Here is a 20,925-nt window from a genome sequence, read left to right as displayed (position 1 = left end):
AAATGTTTCAATGCAAAACGTAGCTGCTTTTACCGTGGCCATGGCTAATGCTGCTGCCAATGATAGGCATGGAAAATGCGGAAGGGGCTCCTTTTATAGGGGAAAATAATTTACAAACATATAGTTGTAAAAAGTTCCATAATAAATAAAAACTTCTCAAAAAACAAATACTTGAAAAATATTTCATTATTTTCAAATGTAATATCCAATTTTCTTTCTTTGTGAACCAGTGATTCAAAATTATGATTATGTAAACATTTGATATAATTATGTACTTGATTACTCTCATATTGATATGCTTTTCCAACATCTCTAATCGATTACTTATTTTAACTAAACTTATTTTTCCAGATTTGAAAGAACTCAATTATCCAAGTTAACAAAACTCATTAATAATGAGAATAATCAAATACTTAATTGTACTAATCACACTAGCTCACGCAAGTAAAGAACAGTAGTTTCATATACAAGCAAAGCATAGTTAAATCACATGTATCAATGGTCCAGCTTCAATGGAAAAAAATTCAGTATTTGAAAAATTCATGTATCAATGGATATGAAAGTGCTTTAGCAGAGATTCAAAGGTTTAAATTATATAAATACATCTGCCTTTTTAAGTCATAATGAAGAATATGTAGAGTGCATCAAGGATATAGAAAAAGTTATAATTTTAGTTAAATCACATGTATCAAAGGTTCAGTTTCGATGTAAAAAAATTCAGTGTTTGAAAAATTCATGTATTCGCCCCCTTCGTCCGCGACAATTTGTGTATAAACTATTTTTTTTACCGATTATTTTTGAAAATATTTCAGTGGATCGATTAAAATGGCCCACCATGCATATTACTCATATAAATATAAAACTAGGGTTGTAATCAGTACTATTAAGTATGTAAAGCTTAATATTGTATAATAGTATAATAGCTTAATACGGTTTATTAATCATAAATTTAATTAATCTTTCAGTCCATTTTTCCGAAATATCTTGACAAGAGTGAAAGTTCATCAATTTTTGTGAAAAAATAGGTTTAAAAATACAGGTATATGATTATTTGATTTTCATGAACTTGTAGGTAAAGGTAAATGAAAATTCAAGAATTCAGAAGAATATTTGTTTTTCATTTATAGATAAAAAATATAAAATATTCAATACATAAAGAATTACATTGCTGAATAGTCTATAATTTTCTGGAATAATTCAAGGGATAACCTTTCATATTGTACAATATAGAAACACCATACTCCTTTAATCCACAGCAACTTAGCTGTTCTTTATTGGAATAATTATTCCTAATTCTAAGGTAATATTAATAACAATTTTTATTGTAACATAAATGATAAAAATATTAATGAAGTAAGATTTGAATTTTGTCTACGTAAATTCATGTACCAGCTTTTAATTCGATAGTTGATAGGTTATTAAAAAATGTCATTTTTTATAATATACATGTGGTATATTCAAATTTTTAAAAGAACAACGATATTTTAACATACATTTCATACAACATACGTCAGAAGGGATAAATAAAATTAATTTATTTCTGGAATAATAAATAAAAATCAAATTCGATAAAATTCTTTTTTTACTTAAATGAGTATTTATGAAACCTTATTCGTTTTAAATAATATTTGTACGCCTCCAAAAATGTGCCGAAATAGCCAAAAGGCATAATTAGCTAACGCATTAATAAAAGATTACTTAAGTTACTGATTCATTTTATCTTCAATTAGCGTTCATTCTATTTCTTTCTTGAAGTTTTATTTTCGCTTTATTTTGTTAATTTTTATCTTTCACTATCTTTTTCTATATTCGTTATGATATACTTGTATTTTAGACTTTTTGTTAGACAAAAACCTCCTACATGTAATTAGACCAGTTTTATCCGTAAATTTTCTATTAGAAATCATAGGAAGACAAAGTCATATTTTTATAACTTTTATCCGTGTGTATGTGTATGCGTATTGTGTCAATCGATATGCCTTTTCTATTGATAAATATTTATTCATATATTTAGACATTTTTAGAATGGAGACAAGCAAATTGTTACCAAGAAGTTTTACATGTTCGAAAATTTTTATTGCTGTTAAATAAAAATAAAGTAAGGTAGATGGTTCATATCAAACTACTATATGTTATGTGCTGTAAATTTAATTAAAAACAATTTTCTTAACTGGTGACGGAGTTTTTCTTAAGCTTATAATGAGAAATATATAATGCAGCTTTTAAGTGAGCGGTCTTATAATTATTCGATGATATTTAGCTTAAGATATCGCATTTCAAACCAACGCGGCTCTTTTTTCTAAGTTTGCAAAAACAGTAGATCCTATACAGTACTATTAGAAAAAAGATTTTATTTTTTTGAATATATTTTTATTTGTGTTTTGTTTGTACTGTTGATTTTTCTGATAGATTTAGATAATTTATAAAGAATTTTTTTATACATCGTTGATCAAAATTTATGAGAAAACTATTAAGAGTTATTCGCGAAGTTGAATAATTATAAGACGACATCGATACTGTTACAATAAGCTGTTGAATCAGCGGTATGAAGAATTATGAATAGTTTTATGTGTAACTACCATATACGTACAGAAAATAATTTTACCAAATCTTAGAGGAATTACACGCGGTAATGCAATTAGATCAAATAAGTTTTCTACATGTTTTGAAATTTTCAATTTTTTATTAGCTTTTTATTCTTATAGTTACATAAATGAACAATTTTTATTAGATAGATATAGATAAGAAAATACTGTCTTCTATCTCCAAGGAAGCGTTCCGCCAGAGCAGCTGGCAGCGTTTTTTAGTTGAATTTAGTTTTTAAAATTGTAAAATTGAATGAATTTTCGCTCTCGATTCTTTTACAAATATTTAAAAATATTTGCAGTAAATGCAGTCAATATGATTAACTATTGATCTGGCATGCTTAAACCTATAATTCACAATCATTTGATGATTTGTGAAATAAAAAGATTAGTCTAGTTTATTTTTATATTTGATTTTCATATTAAATAAAACATTTCACAAATGCGTAAAATAACTAGTATTCATCTGTCAATAATATTAAATTAATATTTCAAATTGTATAAACAATGAACTTTCGTCGTGATCCAATACGGCACGTGAACAATGAAATAGAAACAAGTTACGTAGTTTTAACGTTTGTTATTGCAACGAATTAAATAGTTATGAGTTCATGATTAACAATTAAATAATCTGTGAATAAAACATTCTATAATTAGAAATAACTAACGTCATTATCTTCTCATAACGTCATCTGCAGTTGTTTTTTATGAGGAACTACTTTATCTTTCAAATGCATTAAATGGCATATTTCATTATGAATAAATATATTTTGAAATATCTTATATTTTATTATTAACAATTAATTAAAATTTTCATATTTCAAACATCGGTCATATAACAAAAATCTATATAAATTATTTAGTCTCATAGTATATAAAAAAGTTCGTAAGTATCCTTTTGCTATTTCATCAAATTTTATTCTGTTTTATTTATATTCTAAGGTAAGTATATTCTTGAAAATTTTAGTTTTTTCTTTATCTCATTCTATATAAGACTGACTTTGAAAAATCAAACAATACAATTTTTTTAATAACTTTTTTGTTTATTCAATCGTATAATTAAAAAAATAGATGCTTAATTATTCTTATGATTGTTTAAGCGATTGATTGTCACATACACTCTTTTTTGATAATTATGATCAATATAAATTAATTTAAGAATATCTATTTTCTTAATTTACATAATTTTTCTGATTTAAACGAAATCTATATATTTTATCATTAGTACATATGTATTACGGAAAATGGAATATCAATTAAAAAATATCATTATTTGTAGACTAGATTTTATATTGTAACTCTTAGACGCATGGTACTACTGTTGCAAAGATATGGTTTCAAAAACAAATGAAATAAAAATTGTCAACTTGCTATTCCATCTCACATAGTTTTCGTTCAAAATCCCGACATACGTTAGAATTTATGTGCGCTAATAAAATACTATAGTTGTACCAATTGTATTAATAAAAAAACAAATATTTTGTAAACACATTAATACTAATAGTCATATATAATTCCAACGAATATTATTATTTTGCAACAGATTGGATAAAATTTACTTCCACATAACAATTATAAAATGTTAAATCTACATAAAGGAATTATTCAATTTGATTTGTGAAATAAATATTTATATACACAGTTACAACAATAAATTTTAATTATTATACTTCAGTCTTTTTTATGCAACTTTGTTATGCATATTATTCACAAATATTTTGATAATACTATCCAGTTCAATCTAGAAAATTCTCGCCCATGAGTTTCACAATAGGATTAATGGTAATTTCAATAATATGTTGCTTTTATTTATTTTATAATAACTTTTCACACAAAGAAAAATATAGTGATCTACTTTTTCTACACAATATCACCCAATGGGATTCGATCTTCCAAAGTTAAATAAAATGAAGTTTACATTCAAAAATCTCTAATTCACTCAAGGCCTTCTTATAGATAACAACGGACGCATTGAATAGCATTTTTAAAAAGCTTGCTGATAATTTTTCACATTTATCATATCGTGATTAAATTAAATAGAGAGTGACTCCGCAAAAATATGCTAGCCATAATTTGGTTGTCGATGAAATTTAATGAATTCAATGAATTGAAATTTACGGTAAATAGTTTCTTTTGTTTAAAACAGAAAATTGTAAATACTGTAAAATTTTACTATAACGTAATTTCTGTACAGTTTTAGTAAACAATTATAGCAATATTATTTTCGAGTTAGACAATTATACTAATAGTATTTTAGCACTTCGATACGGATTTTCAATCACTTTATTAAAAAATATTAATTTGAAAAAAGGGCATCACTTATACGAATATGTGCATCTACTTAAAATTACTAATTTATATTGCTAATTATAATTAAAAATACAACAACTAGAAAAGCACATGCTTTTAATTAAAAGAAATATTAAATTGATATTATAAATAACACAATCATACTGTACATATTTATGTTACTCTTTTATCAAATTGGAACAAAGAATTATGATTTTTTACATAGAAGCTATCTTGTATATATATAAAGGAGCTCTCTTGTATATATAAAATGTGACATCAATCTTTTTAGGTACATTGTAAATATGTCATTGTAACATTGTAAAATTATAATTTTTTTCAAAATATCTACCAAATGTATCCACGCTGAATTATGAGATGCTCTTTGAAAAAAATATACAATTCTAGATTTTCAAAAATTTGTCTTTGGATAGGCGAAACCAGGAGATTAATAGTGCAGCTATTAAGAACAAATAGATAAACTTATTCATATTATTTCTATAATTATTACTTTAGTTAATAATCAGATTTCAAGAATGATATTAATCTTTTTAGTGTGTCAAAGAAAATGTTTTACAAGTTTATGATATTTATAAAATAATAATTACGTTAGGGATACAATAATTTGTTAACAAAAGTTTGTACATATTAATACACTTACAGCTAACCATTTCTTCAAAAATATTCCTTTTCCTAATCAATTGTCTTTTCTTAATATAATGTATTTAGTTTACTAAAATGTGCGTTATTCATTTGTATTTTATCCAGATCACATTTTGAGCTCTGATAGTACGAAGTGTCAAAGTTAATTGAAATCGTTATTTAATCTTTTTATAACCAGTCAAACAAATAGACAACTTTATTTCTAATAATTTGAAGAGTAAAAAGGCATATTTGTCAGAAAACGTAGTTTTAAACAAATGTGAAAAGATGTTAATTTTTTTGATAAAACATTCCTGTGCAATATCTTATACAACTTCTGTACTTGTATTAAAATATTGTAATACTAAGAAATTTTTTTAATTTCCCACCTTAATTAATTTTAAATGAGACCATTTGAATACATTTACAAAGTATTCAAACGTTATTCCAGTTTGAATGTTCTTTTCATCGTACGTGTTTTAATATCGATAATTTCAAAATTCTATATACATTCATATCACTAGAAGTTTCAATTCACTTTCATAATATTAAGTTAAAAACGAATATTAAGCTAAAAAGTAGCTCTATCTTTTTAATCTAATCATTAAGAATTTATTCGAACCTAATAATAAACCTTAAAACTAAAACTATCCAGCAGTATTTGTATGTAGACATTAATAATAGTTATCATGTTAAATGCTTGCTTCTCTTTATAATAAATAATAGTAACATTTTATAAACTAAATTAGAAACATAATATTTGGTACTCAAAGTTTTATTGATCAAAGCTTAATTTTTAAGTATTCAATATTCTTGAATTCTTATCAATTCATAATTAATTAACTTCATTTACATTTTTATATTTTTTATTTCATCATTAACATTTTGCAGAAATTTCAATTTCCGTTATAATATAAATTTCATATCATAACGAGCTTATAGTTATTAATTATTAAAACAATACATCGCGTCCAGTATCCATCTAATTCAACTATTACAATTATTGAAAATATTGAATACTTTTACAAGAAAAAGTTAGTTATTCACTTTTTAAATCAGTGTTTATCTTTCAAAAATTTTCGACAAAAAATTGATACAGTGTTATCTCATTTTGCTTGGACGTTTCTTTAATTATCTTTTTTCAGAGTTGCACCTATATTTGATGGCAGGCCTATTAAGGCTGCACTACTCAGTCTTGATGTCCGTGGCTCAATTTCCAAGGACATCCTGTAAAGATCTTCTTCATCAAGTAAAATGGAAGGGTCTAGTAGATAGTTTGTAACTCTAGGATTATGTTCTATTTTATAAGGAGTCTGTTGAAAATGACGAATTTCTCGTATCACATGTGCAATCTATGCATCGAGAAAAGTATTGTGATTGAAATTGTTTTTGTTATGTTCAGATAAAATTTACTTTGGTGTGAATTTTCAAACATAATATTGTTTTTTACTGATAGAAATATTAACTTGAGTGCTCACCATTCTCATTTTAGAAAAGTTGAGTAGACCATCATCCGTAAAATTAGGTGTACCTTCTTCTATAAATGAAAGATCTGTCAGATATAAACCAAGGTATGGAATACATGGTGGATCACAGCGATGCAATGCATCTCTTAAATTTCTAAATCTATGTTCTGATGAAACAATAGCTTGTAACCTTTCTATTGTTTGTTTAGTCTGAAATGCAAAAATAATTTATTATGTTATAAAAATAATATATTACGAAATTTTTCATGCAATTTAAATGTTTAAAATCTGAAAATGAATTAAAGCCACTCATATGTTTTTATTTTTTAGTAATTTTACTTATATATAACTCAGAATAGAATTTATTTCTATTTTCAATGAGTGGACTTGAATGTATTAATTAACATTTACAATTTACACGCGTTATTTGAGTTTAACTTTTCTGTTTATTTGTTTCAATTAAATATTATTTAAAATGTTTTTAAAAGCAGTAATAAAGCTTAAATTAATAAATTAATTTTGTTTATTTATAATCAAATAAAATGTAATTAAAATGAATAAATATATGTGAATAATATTTAATTTGACAAAGCTTAAAAACTTACCGTTTTAGATACTTTTTCCCAAGTTTTTTTGAGTCGATAAACACTGCTGTTAGTAAAAGCAGCGCAGATCTGTAATACGCCATTATAATTATGAAGAACTTTACTTATATCAGCAACTGCTGCCCATTTTTCTATGATAGAAACACGGGCTTGCATGTTTGATCTGCGCACAATTTCAGAAACAACTAGTTGCGATATTTCATTGAATCTTTTAGTCATAAGCGTGATATGCGGAGCTCTTGTAGTTTTGTCACACTTTATCCAAGCTTGACCCAAAAATTCTCTACAATTGTAATTTTTTATTAATCAAATAATATTTATTTCGATGTATGTACAATGCATATTAAAAAAAGTTTAATTTGCAACTATTTAGAAATAAACTTTTAAAATTATTTTATTTTTACTCTATACTTTAACTACCATAAAATAATTAGTTATGCTTATTGTTAAGTTTTGCAAAGATTATATTCGTCTTGATTTAAATTACTAAAAATATAATCATTCGGTTTTACAACTTTAGACCTCGACTGAATGTAACAATATTTATAACTCTTCATTTCTATTTATTGGTGTTCAAAATTCAGGAAAGGGAGGTCATCAATAACAATACTACATAATTTTCAATATATTAATATAAACACCACTTACTCGCTAGCAATGGATATAAAAATTTGATGATCTAAATAAGTCATTTGCTCAGCTACTTCGAGAGCTGATAATGTTTCAATTCTTTCTTTGCTTGGTATCTGAAAATATATGTACGAGATTAGTTGAGAATATGCACTGTAAAATTACTACGAAACAAAATTAAGTATGACAATATTTCAATAACGTAAATTAATTTAGTAGAAAATCATTTTAATTAATAGTACGTTTAAAAAATAAAAAAGAATAAAGCGATTAAAATGATTGTTTATTTCTCGCTCGACCTTATAATACTATACGAGCTTGAGCCCAAAATAAGGTTTATCTATTTTACTACGTTTTAAAGCTGATTTGAAAGTTTATCATAGTATACATATTATTTCCATGTAAATCTCTTAAATATATTTTTCAACGATGAAAAACAATTAATTTACTATCTTTCGGACTTCAAAAAACATTATAATTATTTTAAATTTCTTCTAATAATAACGCACTCTTTGCTAAGATTCTATTATGAAAGGCTACTAAGAATGTTGCATTTATGTATACAAAGCAAAATCTGGTCTACATATTTCATTTCATAATAGGTAGTTATTCAAAAATAACTAAAATAAAATGTTTTTATCCGAATTTTATTTATTATAGAAAAACCACTTTTTAATAATTTAATTTTTTGTATACTTTACCGTAGATGGTGTTAAGAGCTTTGTTAATTCAACTTTATTAATATCAACTTCCTCTTTTGTTATTAATCTTAAAAGCTGACTTGCAGCTTTATGTTCTGCTGGTAACAAATTTGGGCTGTAAATTATATCTTCAAGAAACTCGACTGTCAAATTTTTCAATTTATAATCTAATTCAAAGTCTTGCGCATGTTTGGATACCCAGTGTCGTAATACATTCAAGACACGCATAGTTGCTGCTGTTGATATAACTGATTCTTTTCGTCGATTTTTATCACGATAAATACCTTTATGGTTATCTTCGTATTGACCAGGTACTCTGTCTGGAGGATTACTTGAAGCAGATGTAGCAATGGCAAAAGCTGTTGCTGCTGTTGATGTACTACTCCTGAAAAAATAAAAAAATACTTTTATGCTTCTTTCCTCATCAATCTTCTTATCTATACTTCATCTAATACAGATCAAAAAATTTATTTTCTGTTGTAACTGATATATTATTACTTGTATCAATGACGCATCAATAACTATTCTTTAAAAATTGAAATATATTTTAACATGCTGATAATGTATAATAAATTGAATTAGATTGTCAATAACAAAATAAACTGATTTTTGACATAAATGTACTACCACGAGATATCGCTAAAGTTTCATTATTTATTGTGATTCAATATCTTAAAATTTTGTATAAAAATTTCTATTACGGCATTATATACTCAATACTTGAAAATATGAAAAGAGTTCTAAAAATAGCAATCCTCAAATAAATAAGAGCATAGAACATTAAATAATTATGATTGAATAATTAAGATCAGTATAGTACGAAATGTTGTTCCGAGTAGACATGTTCCGTCGTCGCTGTACATAAAGCGCAAATCGAAACTCTGATCCCCGTCAGAGCTAGTGCTAGTATCTTGTGTAGTGTCTGTGTTGTTGGCGATCTGGTTTTCAAAATGTTGCTGTAGTTTGTGTAGCATTTCAGATCCGTAACCATGACCTCTACTAGTGGAGATCCTACCAGTCAAGTTAACCGAAAAAAACAGCATGCATCTCAGAACTCGTACGCTACAGTAATTGCAACCTACCACTCTCAAACAAGAATCAAACTATTGTTATTGAAACAGTTGAAGGTCTCACAATCGATGACTACATCGATGGTCTAGAAAAAATTATTGATTCTAGAAACATCCTATTCATTTCCAAAATATCAGGAGGCAGAGTGCGTGTCTTCCTGTCCAACGAAGCAACAATTAACTCACTTGTGAACCACATCGTTGAAATCAAAGAATATAAACTAAAAATCAGATCTTTAATGGAAAAAAACAATAGAGCTGTTCTCTCCAATACTAAATGAGTAATACTAAATAAGTTATTGATAAATGCTCTTAAAAACAAAAGAATAAACACGGTCTCCAATATGTACTACATACGTTCAGGCCTAAACAAACTCGGAAGGTCGCATATCCTATCATTTCGGCGTCATGTTTATATAAAAGAAGAAGACGAAAGCCTATTGCCCGAATCGCTCTAAATCCAGCACGATAACACCTCTTACTGGATATATCTAAGTCAACAAAAGGGACATCCGGCAAAGTGTCCATGAACTCGACCAATAACAACAAAAACACATTAATACAGGATCAAGATAACTCTATGACCAACATACTTGCCGAAAATATAGACGAACCAGCTCATGCAATGCCAATGAACAACAGTATTGAACCTTCATGTGGTGAAACCACTCCTGTCGCTAACACACCTGACGACAATTTGATTGAGTCGGTCAGAGAATTGCCGCTTAAACAGCTGATTAATCCTACTGTTAACATACCAACACATAATAAGCGTTCACCGCCCTCGTCAACTTGTTCTGCCAATACTCCGTTCGAATTTATTCAAGAATAAAAAACTCCATAAAAGTCTGAAAACTGCAACAAAGAAAGCCAGGCTGGCCTCAGATAGACCTAATGAAATAGGAGAAGAAAATAAAATAAAGAAACTCAATAAACTACGCGAAAATATGCTGCCTTTGAAAGAAATAGTTGAGCTAAATCAAGAAAAATATGCACTGGATTATGAACCCTTTAAATCGTTAGTATAAAAAAGCTTCGGTCAAACGAACATTGCAGAAATAACTTTCGATTATACCCAAGAGCCTTTCAAACTTGTTACAATGATTGAAGACTTGTACCAACATTTGACTGATAAAAATTTTAAAAACAGATTTACAAGGATAAAAAAGAAACTTCTTGAAGTTGAAAAAAGTAGGTCTAGAGACAGTGAAATGCTCTCTCTATCCAACTCCTCCAAAATTTAGAATGGCCAGCACAAATGAAAAAAAAACCTAAAAATTGTTTTTGGAACTGCAAAAGTGTATCAAAAAGAAAAGAATATTTGCCTAAAGTACTCACCGACTTGGTTATCCTGATCTGCATTGAAAGCTGTCTACAAGAGCAAAACAAAAGACCTTTTTATTTCCCCGGCTTCAAGACCTTTAGAAAAGATCATTCGCACAAAAACGGCGGTGGAATCCTAATGCTCATTCGAAACAACCTTACATATTTAGAACTAACGCACCTACAATCCCCTGATATTGCAGTAGAGATAGCAGGTATCAAAATTACCAACGTATTTCTAGCGATTAACGTTATAGCGTGTTAAGGCCAGTTTCAGTATCAAAACAAACCCTTATATTCTAAAAATACGTAAATTAATTTTTTATTTCAAGCAAAAAAACCCAAACAGCTCCCTACTCAAACTCTTTTGAATACGTTTACATACTGGAATAATCGGCAACGAAAGAGCTGACACTGTAGCTAAGGACGTTTCCAGGAACGCTCCCTATAACTTCGCCAAATTATTATACACTGATTTAAAACAGCGCCTTAAGAAATAATCTATAGTCGATACTCGTGAACTGCACTGAGGGTTTTAATAAAGGTATAAACTATTTTAAATATTTCCATAACGAGAAAGGCAAGCCCTGGTTTGTATATGTTCATCTTTCCCGGCCCATTATAACTATCAACCGATATAGATCTGGATATTATAACCAAGCATACTCACTATCTCGTATCTATCACAATAAATGTAGCGACAGCGAATGCGGATACGAAATGCAAGACCTTGATCACATTCTTTGGCAATGTCCAATGTACAATCAACAGCGTTCAAAATTTATAGATCTACGAAAACAAAAAATGTTTCGTCCTATGAGTAGCTCAACATATGAAGTTTGTACCAGCATGTATAACTTCTTCTTTAATTGTAAATTTAATTTAGGTATGAATTTCGAACGACAATGTAATCCAACATAATGTATTGTAATCCGTTTTTTATTTCTTTTTATGTATCAAAATTTCTTGCACTAATTATAGCAAAATAACCTCATAATGAGGTACTAAATGCTTAAATAAAAAACAAAATAAAAATAATTAAGATCATAGGAAAACAAACATTTTAATTTCGATATTTTGTCATTGAAATATCAAGTGAGAACGATAAAAATATATATGCTATTATAAAAGATTGCAGCAACTAAACTTAAGTAACTATAAAATAATCATTGAATATCTTTTAAAAAAATAATACTAAATCTTGTCGTTCATTTTAATCGTTGTTTTAAATTTAGGTATTTGCTTAAAATTCTAGATTTGAGAATGAAATTTTTTTATAATGACAAAACATTTTTACTGTAATTTAAAGGAATAATTTGAATAATTAACCTTTAATTAATGTATAAAGGTACATTAGTGATAATGTACCTTGTTACTATGTATTAATAATAAAAAAGAGAAGAATTTTAATTTGCTAGTTTATGGGATTGTGATAGTAGAAAAAACTTTTATCTCGTTGAAAATCAACAAAGATTATTACTAGATTATTATCTTAGATATTATTACATATTATTTTATGTAATATAAATAGAATATTTTTAATATTTCTTTATGAGTAAATGTACGTCGGCTATTAATTTTATGGTGATTATATAATTGAAAAATATTTAAAACATTTTAAAATATATCTTATTTTTTCTCACAACTATTATCACGGCTATTAATGCGACAAAAGTTTTTCAATAAATATTTTCAGAAAAACTTTTTTTAGAAAATATTTATTTAAATATAAATATAAATATTAGGGAAAAATATTTCTTAAATGAACTGAAATAGTAATAACAGAATAATTAATTAACACATTAATAATCAATTATTATTAAAAATTAATTATTATTAAATAGTAAGTAATTAATTATTACTAATTATTACAATTTTAAAATAATTAATTATTAGTTTAATTAATTAAAAAAACTTTTTTATTAATATTTTGAAAAATATTTGAAAAATTAATTTTAAAAAAGATTTATTTAAAATAAAATACTTTTTAACTGTTGTGTTTTACTTAAATTTAATTTTAATCTTATAGTGTCTTCTATTCAGCGATTGGCATCGATACCAGATATAGATTAATATAATAATAAAACAATTCATTGTGTATCATGAAGACCATCAATTTTTTATGTAAATTCCGTCTCTTTTTTAATTCCTCATTTGAATGAATTATCTAAAAAAATTATCTATTGAAATAATTTGTAATATTATTATTATTATTTAATATAATAATAATATGAGACACACAGGTAAAAGCTTTAATGTTTCTCCATCACTTATATCAGATAACCCCGTACACTTTTCGTTATAATAAGAGTGTAATCGTGATAACCTTGAATCATTTTAAGCCTTTAGATGATCGTACTCTTGTTACTTATACTATGTTAGCATGAAATTTTCTATGAGATAAATAATTTTTCAATCTTGAATACATTCCCTATTAATTATTTTCTCCTTTGGCGTTCTTTACTGTCCTTGCTAGATCTTTAAAGCTTTAGCGTATCTGGAGAGGCTACCGTTATCATCTAGAGTTACCATCTAGAGTTCGTAGTATTTCTTTTCTCATTCTACAGCTGGTAGTTCATCCTTCCACTCTTGAATTTTCTCTAGCTATCTCCCAAACATAATTTCTCTCGTTTTTACGTAATCTCTTCTTTCTTGCACTCTGCAGAAGTTATTGTTTATTGTTAAAACCTTTCATTCTCTTCTCGCATACATTACCGTATTCTAATCTTACACATTCCTCTTTTGCACTCTGCCTCTATAAGCTGAACCATTTATTCGATTTTTTACTACATCATGGTATATTTTTTTTAAAGTTTCTCACAATCTCGATAGCGAATTGTGTATTATTTCATTTTGTAAATTTGCAGAATGTAGCTTGCCATTTTTTTGCTTCTATTTTTCAGTTTCTCTTTCTCGAATCAATTCTTCATCTTTATTATTTTTCTAGCTTGTCATTTTCTTGACATAAATAAATATAAATGTGTTACCACGTAAATAAAACCAGTATCTTAAATATTTATATTGACTATTTATCAACATTATTTCTTAGTAAATCCACTTCTCGTTTTTTCTTATTTCATTTTCCAATATTGTTTCATACTATCACCTTGATTTTTCATTTTATTTATCTTAATTTAATTTTATGTGCTATACCTTTTCATTTCTTTTTAAAGATTTTGTAGTTACTTTGGAATATAAGCAACTATATCCACGGGATCAGCAAAATTTAAGCCGAAAATCTTTTTTATACCTGACTATTTCGCTTTCGGTTCTTTTTTCTCAGTACTCGTTGGTGTTATCTAGGAATTTAATACAAAAATTTACTAGGGCTGTTGGTTAACAGAATCCAACAGCTCATGCACAAGAGAGATTATATTTGTATCAAATAGAATATTTATCATATTTTACGTTTGTCTAATTATATAAAAATAAAATTTCTTCGTATTTTTTATTGTATTATTATTTTATTTAACAGAGCCAAAGCCAATATACATCTACAAGCGATTATTATTTTATTGTATCAAACCTTCAAATTTTAATACGTGCTTTTTAATAATACCATTTGTTATAGTTGGAATGCAATTATTATATTTAACTTTTATTCGTGTGTATGATAAAAAAAATGTTTCTAAATGAATAATGTATATGGCACCAGATAATTTGTGAAATATGTAATATATGCACAAATTGTGCATTATGAAATGACGAGTATACTCCAGCTATATAGATGCTATAAGGTTGAATGATGGTGTTGTATATAGGTATACAAATAAAACTGAGATAACAAAAAGAAGACATCTCCGGCTGACTATATGGCGCGCAGAGTGAATGGAAAACGTCAACTTTCAGGTATGCCAGAAGGAAACTGGAATTTTCGATCAAGGTAAGAAGACATACAGCTTTTCTCTTCTTTTCCATGTATAATGTTATTCATGATTTCATCCATCGTCGATAAATTTCTTAAATTATATGTATCATTCTCCCTGAACTCCTAATTGTTTAAGCTTTCCTAATATAACTCCTCTTACTATATTACGTCAAACATTGTTGTTTAATTCACAAAACCGAAATCAAAATAATTTGTTTTATGGTAGAATGCGTGATTAATATAATGTCATTCAAAATAAAATCTAGCATCTACATAAAAGAAATATGAAAATGTATTTAACAATCTTTTTTTGAAAGTAGTTAAGCTAAAAAAAAGAACAAAATTCTTAAAAATAGATTCAAAAAGAATACCTTCTCGGAATTACAATAAAACCAAACATATTTTCTATCCATGAAATAATGACTACTTACTATCACACGATCTATTTGCATTTTGGTGATAAATTTATTGTAATTTACGTAAATATTGCAAAACAGCCAAATTAACCACAAGCTAATAATTTATCATTCCTAATTATATATATATATATATAATTAATTAAAAAATTTAATTAATAGTAATTAAAAAAAATCTAGCCAGTTACACCAATCATGCAATTTAACTATCAAAAAAGTTAATTAACCCATTAACGCCTAAACGACATGAATTGTTAATATATTTTCAACGGATTTATTTTGCATATTATTAGTCTAAAGAAATTTGCAACACTGCCATTCCGACGTAAAATTTGTTATTCTTTCAGTATTTGAATACGAAATTTGGATCAAATACCAAGGAAAAAGAGATATGACCTATTTAATCATGAAAAACGTGAAAATTTTCGAAAACAACGTACTTTTGGCTTTTTTTTGGTATGTTAACGGATGGAATCCATGCTTCAATGATAATTAGGGGTGATTACAATAATTGATAATTAACAGTAAATTTTTATATAAATATTGTATCACTCCTTTTTACTTTATGACGGCCAGACCTTGAAAATTCTGTAAAAACACTAGCTATTTCATTTTCGGAATCTATTGAGTTCAGAAAAAATTACCTAAGAATAAGTATCTCGTAAAATTGGTTAAAGAACATCTTTAGTCTAATAACATACAAAAGAAACCCGTTGAAAACTTAACAATTCATCTCGTTTGGGCGTTAATGGGTTAAATTTTGTTAACTATAGATTAACAGTTATGATAATTATAGATTATAGAAGTTAATATAAATGCAAACCTAGATACTTACCAAATCGATTCAGATCCAAAACTTTGATTTGTTTGATTCAGATCCAAAACAAAAAGAAGGAACAAAATTTTATTTAAAAAAAAGTTGAATAAATTTTTTCTATTTTTAACCTATTCGAAAAATTTCCTATCGCTCACTTATTCAAGAAAAATATAACTCAAACGATTCGAGGATCGCAAAAATTAAAATTTATCATCATTATTAAAAATTCCAAAAACTACGTAAAATATAGTAATAATGATAATTTTTCAATCCCGTTTACACCTCATCACTTAATATATACTCGGCAAAAGATTCTTTTTTAATTATATATAAAAGCTTTAAGAAAAAAAGGAGGCATATTAATTTTTTAATCTACGACGTTATGGTTTTTTAAGGATAATAAATTATGTTAAATCTATTACATCTAATAGGAAACTGCTATGCATTTAGTAAAGAATATTTTTAGAATTGGATATTTGAAGCAGTGAAATCAACTTATAGAATAGTAATTTTTTAAATAACCAAAAAAAAAAACCTTTTATATAGTGAGCCTTCTTTTTCCATGGATCCTTTATATATTTTTGTACTACACAGAAAGTCTTGTGTTATACATTTTTGATCTTTTTTCATTGCAATAGTTGAAACAATTATTAACAAAAATAGATAAATTGTATAACCGTAAGCTCTGAAAATCTTTATTCCGCGTAAGTAATTATTAGTAATGTGTTGCGAAAACAATACAATTAATCGTGTACTTTAAAAATGTGTTAATTTAAATAATCTTTGAATATCAATTTTACTTCATTCATCTCTTATTATACCTCTGTCGAATATCATCAATCCAATTGCCGAAATAGATTTAAATGTCAAGTTATGAACAAAACAGCCATTTAGAAAGTATATATAAATGTTGTATACATTTAGTATGAGTGCTGTTTTACTGTGACTCAATCGGTCAAATTTTAATAGTAAACTTATCAAAGTAGCTCGTTATTTTTTTACTCAACTAACATTATTCTTGAAAATATATTTAATAAATATTATAGAACAATATATAGCTTCAACACTATATCTTTTGAATTTAATAAAAGTTCTATTGTAAATGAAATAATAATCAAATTGTTTTTTTAACTTTAGTTTTTACTTGAGTCTATTCTTAAGATGAAGGTAATATTACTGAGTAAAACTATATCAGGAGTAGTTTTTTTAAAAAAGGACATAGTAAAATACAAATTTATTTCATGCAGGAAACCATTTACAATTACATCTTTATCACACAATAAATTTTATATAAAAACGATATCAGAACTTTTTCTATTACTTTAGTAGAACCATAAACAAACCTTCTATGACTTTGACGAAAGCTAGTGATAACAACGCCGGCTTTACTTGAAGGTTGGAGTACATCATGCTGATATAAACCATGTTGACCACTTGGAGTCATTTCAGAATCTTGAATTAAGCGTCTACTTATCCAGTAATTCTGTAAATAAAAAACATACTTATATGTTTTTAATTAGTAATTAAAATTCGGAAGAAATGAAATCGTTAGAATAATTGGATTAATCTAATAGTTTTTTCAGTAATACTGATTGTATAGTTTGCATTTATACATTCATAGTATAGAGGTTAAATTTAAAAGAAATTAACACTTTCTATTTAATTTGCATATTTATAAACTACTGAATTTAATTAAATAAAAATAATTCTTTATTATCAAAATTTATAGAAGGTTTATTGTTATGTATAAATCAGTGTTTACGATTAAAATATATTCAAACTATAATTGTTGGAAGCTTTTTTTATTTGAATATTTTAGGTCACATTCACCACTTGGTTATTAGCGATCACAGTTACATTTTACATGTTATATTTACATTGGTTGACTACATTAGATCAAGCATGAATCTTATAGTTATTTACTGGTGCTAGTATACTTTTTATAATTTCATTAATGGTGGCTACGAATAGCGTTATACTTAGTAGAAAATGTCAGATAATTTTTCATTGGCTCGCACTCTAATATATCTATGGCTTGAGAAATTTGAAATAAAGTTTAGCATTTTACTTTTGATTTCTAATTTAAGAAAGATTTCTATTATTTGCCGTCTCCGGATCATGTCATATGCCTTTTCTATGTTTAGAAAAACTACTAATAAATGTTAATGTTTGATGAAAGCTTTACATATATTTGTTTCTAGAGTAAGTAGACAGTCTTGTGGTAGACAGTAGACAGATCGAAATTGTTTATATCCATGTTGACTATCTGATATTAAGTTGTTTTTTTTCAACAACCACTGGAGTCTCTTGTTTTTATAGAGGCATTTAATCAAAACTATAAGCCTATGGCTACTAGTGCTCGCTTTGTTTTTTGCTGGTTTGGGAATAGGTATTATGGTAGCTTCAAGCTACCATAGATTTCAACTCTAATAGATTTATTTCGTAATAGTAATCAGTAAGGTTGATTTCTGTTTCTTTAATATAATTTTTTTAATCAAGAAATTTACTTTCAAATTTTTCGTGGCTTAAAAATTATGTAAAAGTTATTGCTACGAAATTTGCTATTTCTTTAGAAGTTGTGATGAATATATTTTGTGTACTGGTGATTACATTTAATTGAAATTTACTTTTTTTATTTCTATTGGAAAGTTTTATTTTTTTATATTAAATCAGACGGTGTGTTTTCTTTTAAGCTAGAGACACTGTCTCAAGAAATCTTTTTTTGCCTTTTTATGGTTCATCTTCAATTGGTCGTTTTTTATATTTATTAAAAGCATTTTTTTTCTGACAGTTGTTTCGCATTCGTCTGACCACTATGGAACGTATTTTTGTCGTATTTGCCTGATGTTTTTGGAATTAATAAGTTTGCTGATTTTTGAAATTGAGTAACAAATTCGTCTACAATAGTATCGATGTCTTTTTCTGTCACTTGTTTCAAATTTTTTAGTAAGTCAATATTTTCGTTTAGATTCTAATGGAATTCATCTTAATTGGCTTTTTTAAATTTCCATCTGGGTATTGAAATTGGAATTTCATTATTTTCGTCGTTGATCGTGATGATTATTCCATAGTGATAACTGTCGCATAGATCATGCTATACTGACTAGGTTAACCCTTTTGCTCCCAAATAACACAAATTTTTTCTTAACTTTCATCCTCATATCTTTTAATGAAAAAATCGTATGAAAAATTTATCAAGCATCACATCTTGTAGATTTTGACCTCCTCTTTCGAATGCCGTCGACAAAATTTACCTAAATTGTAAGCCGGAAACGTTATAGGCCGGTTTTCTGGAAAATTCACAAATTTTTTGCGTTTTTTTTTTCTAAAAAAAGTATATTTTGAAATGGAAAAACTTTGCACACACCATTGGAAACACTGTTATCGGTATTATAGATGTCTTTTCTTTCAAATGCCGTTGGATTTTTTCCGAAATTCAAAATGGCGAACACAAAATGGCGTTCGAAAGGAAAAATTTTTTTTTTAAACTTGACGAATTTTTTTCTTCAAAACTATCAAGTTTAGTGAAAAATTTCTAAGAACAATAATGTCTTAAAATTAGTCAAGAAATACTCTCAAATTTTTTCAGATTTTTTTACAGCGAATTTGGAAATTTCGATTTTCCGATTTTCCACGAATGCGAAAATTAACTCGGAAAATTCTGAAAAAAATTAAGAGTACTCCTTGGTAAATTTTAAGACTCTTTTGTTATTATGAATTTTTTTATTGAGTCAATAGTTTTTAAGTAAAAAATTAATCAATTTTATTCCTAGTATACATTTTTTTCAAATTGGTTTCACAAAATTTAAAAAAACTTCAAGTCTAACAATTATTTTTTTTTGCTACCCTCGCTAAAAGTCGATTTTCCTGATCGCGACGCGATAGGACTTTAGGCGAGAGAGTTAATTTTCGAATTCGTAGAAAATCGGAAAATCGAAATTTCCAAATTTGCTGTAAAAAAATCTGAAACGTTTGAGAGTATTTCTTGACTAATTTTAAGACATTTTTGTTCTTAGAAATTTTTCACTAAACTTGATAGTTTTGGAGAAAAAAGTTCGTCAAGTTTAAAAAAAAAATTTTTCCTTTCGAACGCCATTTAGTGTTCGCCATTTTGAATTTCGGAAAAAATCCAACGGCATTTGAAAGAAAAGACATCTATAACACCGATAACAGTGTTTCCAATGGTGTGTGCAAACTTTTTCCATTTCAAAATATACTTTTTTTAGAAAAAAAAAACGCAAAAAATTTATGAATTTTCCAGAAAACCGGCCTATAACGTTTCCAGCTTACAATTTAGGTAAATTTTGTCGACGGCATTCGAAAGAGGAGGTCAAAATCTACAAGATGTGATGCTTGATAAATTTTTCATACGATTTTTTCATTAAAAGATATGAGGATGAAAGTTAAGAAAAAATTTGTGTTGTTTGGGAGGAAAAGGGTTAATGATCTTCAATAATCGAATTGCAAAAAGCAAGGTCAATGGCGCTAAAAGTACCATTTGAGGCATTAAAAT

At 26.7% G+C, this 20,925-nt stretch overlaps 1 protein-coding gene across 4 annotated transcripts in view; it reads right to left on the bottom strand.

Annotated features, from left to right (window-relative positions):
• Positions 1-6,365: 6,365 nt before the first annotated feature.
• Positions 6,366-20,925, bottom strand: part of LOC131664774 (ras-specific guanine nucleotide-releasing factor 2-like) — a 56,986-nt gene continuing 42,426 nt past the window's right edge. For 3 of the 4 annotated variants that reach the window (XM_058936130.1, XM_058936128.1, XM_058936131.1), the window contains 7 exons: positions 17,756-17,895; positions 16,431-16,451; positions 8,919-9,303; positions 8,236-8,333; positions 7,588-7,870; positions 6,995-7,192; positions 6,366-6,868 (listed from right to left, as the gene is read on the bottom strand). In XM_058936130.1, coding sequence (XP_058792113.1) covers positions 6,644-6,868; positions 6,995-7,192; positions 7,588-7,870; positions 8,236-8,333; positions 8,919-9,303; positions 16,431-16,451; positions 17,756-17,895 — 1,350 coding nt within the window. In that variant the 3' untranslated portion in view covers positions 6,366-6,643. The remainder of the gene's footprint in view (positions 6,869-6,994; positions 7,193-7,587; positions 7,871-8,235; positions 8,334-8,918; positions 9,304-16,430; positions 16,452-17,755; positions 17,896-20,925) is intronic. The other variant, XM_058936129.1, reaches the window with a different exon arrangement.

This window comes from Phymastichus coffea, unplaced genomic scaffold (genome assembly GCF_024137745.1).
Source record: "Phymastichus coffea isolate CEN01 unplaced genomic scaffold, Cenicafe_Pcof_1.1 PCOF00045, whole genome shotgun sequence".
Classification (NCBI taxonomy): Eukaryota; Metazoa; Arthropoda; class Insecta; order Hymenoptera; family Eulophidae; genus Phymastichus; species Phymastichus coffea.
The sequence above is the reverse complement of the archived record's forward strand: the minus strand, read 5'-3'. Positions and strand labels throughout refer to the sequence as shown.